The 8,266-nt window shown below is 46.1% G+C and overlaps 1 protein-coding gene across 7 annotated transcripts in view; it reads right to left on the reverse strand.

Moving 5' to 3' along the window:
- Positions 1-403: 403 nt before the first annotated feature.
- Positions 404-8,266, reverse strand: part of LOC119287433 (probable ion channel POLLUX) — a 23,702-nt gene continuing 15,839 nt past the window's right edge. For 4 of the 7 annotated variants that reach the window (XM_037566974.1, XM_037566973.1, XM_037566975.1 and 1 more), the window contains exons 8-18: positions 4,025-4,113; positions 3,823-3,936; positions 3,225-3,407; positions 3,055-3,114; positions 2,760-2,963; positions 2,361-2,609; positions 2,124-2,222; positions 1,855-2,049; positions 1,590-1,682; positions 1,232-1,498; positions 404-1,027 (exon numbers count right to left, since the gene is read on the reverse strand). In XM_037566974.1, the coding sequence (XP_037422871.1) occupies positions 809-1,027; positions 1,232-1,498; positions 1,590-1,682; positions 1,855-2,049; positions 2,124-2,222; positions 2,361-2,609; positions 2,760-2,963; positions 3,055-3,114; positions 3,225-3,407; positions 3,823-3,936; positions 4,025-4,113 (1,772 nt within the window). In that variant the 3' untranslated portion in view covers positions 404-808. Of the gene's footprint in view, positions 1,028-1,231; positions 1,499-1,589; positions 1,683-1,854; positions 2,050-2,123; positions 2,223-2,360; positions 2,610-2,759; positions 2,964-3,054; positions 3,115-3,224; positions 3,408-3,822; positions 3,937-4,024; positions 4,114-8,266 lie in introns of those variants that run through there. The other 3 variants (XM_037566977.1, XM_037566979.1, XM_037566978.1) reach the window with 3 other exon arrangements.

Consider the following 8,266-nt stretch of genomic DNA (forward strand, 5'->3'; position numbering starts at 1 on the left):
TGATGACCGCAAGCACCACCTACAGCTACAACTCCTAAACTGGTAGTATCATGGGCAGTTGACTTTCTTTCAAAGCTTTGCAGAGACATGCCAGGATTCAAACCTTCTTTAATGTCTCGACAGTCAACGAGCTAGCACCAGCACCTAGCTCCGATGATATGCTTCTAGCGCAGAGATGCTCTATTTCACACTTGCTTGATTTGCAACCAAGGTTACTAAGTCTAAAGAGAAAGTAAAAGAACCAAGATGCACTGTGCACAAGTACAACTATGGTTAGATAGCATTACACTGCATTGCCCCTCTTTCTTGGAAGCTGGAACATCAACATAGCATAGCAAAAGTAAAAAAAAACGAAGATGCACGCTGTTCATCTATGTTTAGATAGAATTACAGGAGCCTTCGCAGAATACACTGCATGTCATCTTTCTTTCCTTTGAACATCAACACATCATGGCATATAGCATATCATGGATTCAATAATTAGCCGCGGGCTTACAAAATACAACATGAATCACAGGCTATTCCTACTGCATGGATCCACTGTACTGCTTATTTACTCATCAGCAACAACCTCAGGCTGGGGCGCCGAAGTTATCTACGTTGAGGCGAACTGAATGCTACGGAGACGACATGAATCGACATGTACAGTGCCAATGTCTCGGGTGAGATAAGATCCCAACTGTACTTTCACATATGCTTTTGCCCGGTTATCATTTCTATCAGCTAGCATGGATTAGTATTGTACTATTATTACTATCATAGTATACACTTGTGCTTCAAAAAAAGTGAGATGACATTGTAAAACCAGTCAGTCACCTTTCGCGATCACAACAAACATGTCGTCTAAAGACCACTTCTTAATCTCCGACTTATGCTCTGGATTAATGATTGCCTCATCGGTGTTTGCAAGCCGGTAGCCGATCACAATCTCGTCTCTCTCACGAGCCCTCACCATTATGTCCAGGAAACTTAACTCCTCTTGTTCGTACAGGTAAAACTCAGCAGACCGTATGCACATCTCGTTGCCCTGTACCACAGGATTACCAGGGTCAGATCTAAGGCAGGATACTGGGTAGTTAACTTTAAAACCTATCATCTGGTACGTCATTAAATAGAGATGCTTCAAGTCATTGTTAACTGGTAGGTGTGGCTTGTACACATAGATTGTGGGAAAAGCATGTTATAGCAATATTAAAGCACAATTCAAATTATGTCACAATTGAGATAGTACCTCCTCAGCGAAAAGTTCCTGGAGAACTCTGTTGATTTGCTTGTCTTCTGCTACCATTGCTAATGCCATACTGACAAGTTCATTTGACAGGACGTAATCACTGATTTTGGAGACAGATACAAGGTTTCTAGTTCTTGAGTCCAGTATCTCACTGATTATTATTGATCTGTCCGATGCACGTTGCATCTTCCGAATCCATGAGCTGTGAGAGAAGCTATTGTGATGTAGAGGTGATTTTGACTCCTTCGATGATGGAAGACGTCTGGACTACAGAAGAAGGTACACATCAGTAATGCAGCGGTTATCTACCTGTGCACTGTCAGTTATATATGCTACAGCCAGGCTGCTTGTTGCTCACCTGAATGTCACGAATTAGAAGAAGTGTAGCTATGGACCGTGAATCCGATTGTACAATGGAGTCCTCCACCGACTCATCTGCAAGAATTAAAATCTGTGGTTTCAAAGTTAGCAATGGGTGTATTTCAGCATAGGTAAACTGAGAGTAAAAGAAATGAGAGCCAAGATAATTAACTATTTTGGACAACATTGATGGTTTCATGAAACAATCATTGTAGAAACATTCAGAGTACTATATTTGTCTCTATGATAGGGCATATACTCACAGAATCAAAGGTCTCAAGAGGCAAGCTTTCTAAGTGCCGCCTGATGACAACATTCCCTTCTTTGTGTACAAGTTTAATGTTTGTTAGTCCAAGAATATCCATACCACTGTCAGTCAGTTTTGCCTCCCTCGCCTTCTCTGGCACCTCATTGAACATCCACAATTCAGAGCCCGGAGCAAGAAATGCTTCTAGAACCTACATAACAGCACCAACATTCATATCCAAAATGTGCGTACATCGATCCTGGCAAAATGCGCAGGTTAACTTACCATTATCATATGGTGAATGTCACGTCGCCAACCACAGAACAAAATTTTCTCTGGATATTTAGGAGGGGTGGGAACGTTAGGTAGAAAACCCTTATGCAGCTGGCAAGAAATAACATAGATCAAATAAAAACCAAAGTGAATAGGAATTTTTTATCTGGGCAGTATGACTGGCTTGATGATAGTTGGTAGAAAGAGACTAAATATTAAACAACATTAAGCATAGCTCAGAAAATTAACCTCTGGTAGAGGAGCAGGTGCATAAGTATCATCATCTTCTGCTATAACAAGGATCTCATCACCTTCTCTTAAAACATAATCATCATCCGGATTCATTAATATACTTCCAAATGCTGACGCAAGCTTCACTCCGCAGGGCACAGCGTTAGGGAATGAGATTAACACATCGCCAAACCGCATGCCATCCAATTTTGGCCATCTTTTTATACAAAATTCTGCATTTTCAAATCCCAAAATATCCTCCCATATCTGCAAAAGAATATGGTGGGTTAGCAATCATGGAGATACATCCCGGGCAAAAATACAGGATCAAACAACATTGCAGTTTAGTATGCCAGGCTCAAAGATTTTGTTTCTTTTCTTTCTTACTGGAGAACCAAGTGTTACATTGAAATGTACCTGTGCCAAGCCAGGTTGGAGTGCACACTGTATCATCAAACGTCCAATGACATCATGGGAAACAACTGTTTCAATTAGTTCACCTCCAACCAATTTCACTAAAGGTTCATTGTCAAGGTCACTCATCTCTACAACAATATGCCCCCTTAAGCCCTCTTTTACTCCAGTCAGGCTCAGTACGAGACGCAAAGCTCGTGCATCACTCTGGGGGGAATGGAGAAAACGAACGTTGAGCAAATAATTATATGAGTTGTTAACCCCAAAACGGTAAAGGTGGATAGAAAAAAACACTAACTTGGTCTGCATTTTCATCAGGTGCTAAAACAATAATAACACGTGCTTCGGAAACAGAAACCTGTGGGGAGGAAAGGGCATTTAAGGTAGATATTTGCATAACACATAGCATGAAAAGAAACCATCCGAGGAGTGTATTCATATTGGAAGATCAGAAGAATAGCTCGGTACCTTCTTTAGATCTGCTAGGATTAGAGGACTGCCGCTTCTACATATTACAGATGTTCCCATGAAGTCAAATCCTAGCTTTCCTATGTCCATCTCCATCTCTTCCTTGTTTCTTTCTGCGAGGACAACAACTACACCACCACCAATGCTTTTATTTGCTATAGCTAGCTGCTTCAGAAGAGAACCCTGCTCCACATAGTGAAAAAAGTAGTAAGCCAGTTGATTCAGTCTTTATCAATACCCAAGCAAGCAAATCAACCTCAGTGCTCAGTGCACAACTTCCCTCGGTAAGATTGAAGGATAATGTACAAAATGAAGTGCAAAAAGTGACTAAAAATGGTGAAAAAAGACCAACATTTAACTTCCAAAGTTGGTTTGTCTAAAATGGAATTTAAAATACAGAATTAAGTCTTGTGCATTGGATCCTTGAAAATAAAATCCTACAAGTCAGCATGCATAACATTTCTTACAAGCCTACTTCGGAAATGCACTGCTAGGGGATCGTCAGGTTTTATCACAGCACGCTTTACTATGTTATCTGCTGCCTGACCGATTTGTTACTTATAATTGATACTAAAGCAATTTTTCACCAGAACATTACCAGCTTGTTGCTCCATCCGAGGATTAGTATATGGTTGACCTCTATCACCTCACTTTGTCCCAGGGCAAGCAACTTAGCATACGGATCCCCGCCGCCCTGTTCTCCTTGGTCACCCTGAACGACAACCAACGGTTTGAGATTTCGTGGGCGGTTCAAGTCAGATCGCCGACGAGATAGATAGGGCTTGGGTTGGGTTTGGTACCTGACTTCGGGGTTGGTGGTGATGTTGCGGATGAGCTGCACGGCGCAGATGGAAACGGCCACGCCAGTCGCCGCGAAGATCGGATACACCTGCACATCATCGCGTGTTTCATCATGAGAGGAGATGACAAAAACAGATCATCCACCCACGAAGATTCCTTTTATCAGGAGCAAATTGATAATATGACACATCTTTCCTGGCACTTTGATGTGATGACACACTTTTCTTTTGATTTGATTACCTCACACATCTTTGATTGATAGCTGGATTAAATGACACAAATTAAGTTTTTGTCTCCTTTTCTAGGTATGGACCCGCAGTCCTGCACGTAATTTGTTATAGGACGGTTTTGCCCTTGCACCAATTTGCTGCCTGATTCGATCGAGGCTTTCCTGGTCGAAGGAAACGACGAAGTCCAAACGAGACGGAGCCACGCATAGGAGGAAGAGAAAGCCCTGCGCCGCCGCCTCTGCTGCTGCGTGCTTCCTCCCACACCGCGCTGCCAGTTCCCCCGCACCTACCTCGCTGTGCCGCCGTGCTGCCAGTTCCCCATCGCCTCCTGTCCTGCTTCGATCTCATCCCGTGACGCACGGCCGCCGCTTCCTCCTCGCTCATCGACTGACAGGTGGCATCCCATCTCTCTCTCTCTCCCTCCCTCTCCCCCTCTCTCACTCTAATCGTCTCACTCGTGCACGCAGGAGGTTGAGTCGTGCAGGAACCCAAGATCATGGAGATGATGATGCGGGAGAGCTACTGGGCAGGCTTCACGCAGAGTAGAACGCGCTGATCATTGCATTGATGGAGCCAGATGTCACAGCTTTGGAAGCGTACATATGCATCTTATTCAGCAGATTTTTGTGGATTCACATATATATTCTTGTGACATGTGAAAATGGTACAAAAATAAAGAGAGATCATGTCAAACAATTGGTGAAAATGATGTCAATTTTTTGAACGAAACTGTGCATAAATTCATGCCACAACCATCAAGCGAGGGCTACAGTTCTAGTATTTTGCTGCTGGCCATATGCTACTTCAAACAACAGCAGCTAGCAGCTACAGAAGGCTCTAGCCAACATCAATAAGCAAGCAGAGACCTACAGTCTACAGAACTACTTCATACAACAACATCGAGCAGCTAAAAAGCTAGCAACGATGGCACGCTCCGGCGCCGTCGCGGCCGTGTGCCGGCGATGGGAAGGAGACAGCGAGGTGGCGGCACGCGGGAAAGGAGCCACGGGGAGCAAGGCGCCGGGAAGGAGGCATGCAGCAGGATCACCTAGTTTCATACTGTAGAGCTCCCATATGTACTCGTGCATGAATGGAGCCTCTACATGCATGTACTGATCGAGACGTGTTTGGCTCGATCGAATCAGGCAGGTGAGTCGGTGGGAGGGCAAAAGTGTCCCAAAAATAATTACGTGGGGGCTCATACCTGAAAAAGGAGAGAAAAACTCAAAAAAAAATTGCGGAAGAACTTTCAATTTATCCATCTTCAATCAAGGCAGTACAACGAACACCAGAAATAAAAATTACATCTAGATCCGTAGACCACCTAGCGACGACTACAAGCACCAAAGCGAGCCGAAGGCGCGCCGCCGTCATCGCCCCTCCATCACCGAAGCCAGGCATAATTTATTGTAGTAGACAGTCGGGAAGTCGTTGTGCTAAGACCCCATAGGACCAGCACCACAGAACAACAACCGCCGCCGATGAAAAATAACGTAGATCGGAAGGATCCAAACCGAAGACACACGAACGTGGACGAACAACGACGAGATCCGAGCAAATCCATCAAAGATATATCTGCCGGAGACACACCTTCACACGCCCACCAACGATGCTAGACGCACCGCCGGAACGGGGACTAGGCGGGGAGACCTTTATTCCATCTTGAGGGAGCCCCCGCCGTCTCGCCTTCCTGAGTAGGACACAAACCCAAACAAGATTGGAAAAAACGACTAAAAACGAAGCACTCCCGCCGGCCCTTGCCAGGATACACCGCACCTCCATGGCCCTAGGCCAACGGAGACGAGGCGGACCTGCGCCGGCGCCGGCGAGAGGCACGAACCTTAACTTTTTTTCTTGGAGGAGGAGGAGGCGGTTTTACGAAGAAAATCTCAATTTGTGTCAATTTATCCAGCTATGAATCAAAGGTGTGTCATGTAATCAAACCAAAAGAAAGGTGTGTCATCATATCAAAGTTTCAAGAAAGGTGTGTCATCAGATCAAAGTTCCAGGAAAGGTGTGTCATCAGATCAGGGAAGTTTCTGATCTACGAACGATGTTGGTGGCAGCGAGAGCCGAGGAGAAACGAAAAGGAGGATTGAGCAAAGGTGTTACCTCGGGGCGAAGCCATCGCTTCCAGGCGGCCGAGGAGGAGGCTGCGGCGGCCATTGGCACGGTGTTATTAGGTCTCGATCTGCTCGAATATTTCACCTCGAAGGGGTCGTCCAGGAAGGCCGCCGCCCCGCACTTCCGGGTGCTGTCGACCTCCGCCGCCATGGCACAGCGAGAAAGGGGCCGGGGCTTGGATGGTGACGAGCTTGCCGCACGCTCCTCTGCTAGGTGCCCCGGCCCTCGATGGTTTGCGGTGCGGCGAGGCAAGCTGTGTGGCCGGTGGATGCTGCTGCTCCTCTGCTAGGTGCGGCGAGCTGCTGGACGATCTCGGGCACCCACCTTCAATCGGGCTGCTGCTGCTCCACCGACGTGGAGGCTCTACGGCGGCTCCCCCAGCCGGATCTGGCACTCTCTCCGTCAGATCGGATTGGGGAGGGAAGCTCCTAGCCTTGGACGAAAGGAGGAGGGCGGCTTGATGGGAGTGCGGAGGTGGCTTGATGGGAGGGCGGCGGCGAAAGGATGTAGGTAGCGCAGGGATCGACGACGGATCGATGGGAGGGCGGCGGCGAAAGGATGTATAGGTAGCGCAGGGACGAATGCGAGTTGTGCGTGCACCGTGCGTGCGTGCGGGTCGTGCCCGTTTTTTTCGCTGGTTTTTCTTCGTAGATTTTTTTTTCATCTGGTTCTGTTGCTTGCGAGGGGAGTACGTAGAGGCATCGCTAGGTGGTCTTTGAGGTTTTTTTGCCGCTCGTCGGTTCAGGGGGAATCGCTGGGAGGTGGGAGTGAGGACGAAAAAAAAACCATAATAGGTGGGATGAAAATTAACCGTGAAGACTACGAACTGAGACATTAGGAGTAAACAAATATAAATACAATAAAATATTTTTTGTACACATACATTATATATTTTCATTATTTAAATGGTCAAAGTTTGAACAAAAATATAATAGGCCCAAAAACCCGGATGAAGGTAAAAAGAAGAGTAGCGAACTAAAGTATGATGGCAGAGAGTAGTCAGAAGCATCACAGATGTTCAACGATAGGCCGATCATACGTATACGTACCTCAGCGATAGCAAAGCCTGAAGACACGACTGGTATTAGCTGATTAAAGATTTATGTCATAGAATGTTCTCTTTATGCAATTAGTTTCACCGTACCAAACATATAATTTGACCTCCGCCAACCACACGTGTGTGCAATTGGGCTCGTAGGAGGGTAATGGCAATTCGACGTGATCTCCCGGGGTGATCACTCCCTACCTGATTGCCTCCGACCAACACATGATCTCTTGTGTACCCTAGTCAAATACGCCCCATGACCAGCTCCATGCCGCCGCACCGATAGGAAACTGGACACCACCCATTTGTCGGCGTGACAACGCCATTTTAGAGAAGACGTATCTCTAATTCTCTTTCTATTGATATGATCATCAAAGACTTTGTATATAAGAATCTTTAAGTCTAAAAGAGCCCCATATTCTCATCCCGCCCCGGGCCCCTAAAATCTCATGACCGGGCCTGGGAAGTTGTAGATGCTTACCGACTATATTTACACAACCACCACATTAGGTCTCTTGTCTTAGGTAATGTTATCTCCAAAGAAGACCTAGGTAGCATGTAAGGAGCTTAGTTAGCATTTTCATTCCTCAGCCATTTTTACCTCTGCCTGCATACTCTCCTCTCGCTAGGTCTTACTCCACATCTATGGCAATTTGCCATCAATCTTGTTGGATCTTAGATCGCATGGCAGATCTCCTTCTCTAGGCCGCCATATCACTTACAACACCATCGAAAATTATGTGTGCGTGATTGTTGCATCGCGGGTAGAAGCAAGCGTGGTCCCCTACCCGAGCTTTGTCACGGTGATACCCTGCCTGATTTCGCATGGTTGTCTCATCCCC

The sequence above is a fragment of the Triticum dicoccoides genome, chromosome 4A, assembly GCF_002162155.2.
Source record: "Triticum dicoccoides isolate Atlit2015 ecotype Zavitan chromosome 4A, WEW_v2.0, whole genome shotgun sequence".
NCBI lineage: Eukaryota > Viridiplantae > Streptophyta > Magnoliopsida > Poales > Poaceae > Triticum > Triticum dicoccoides.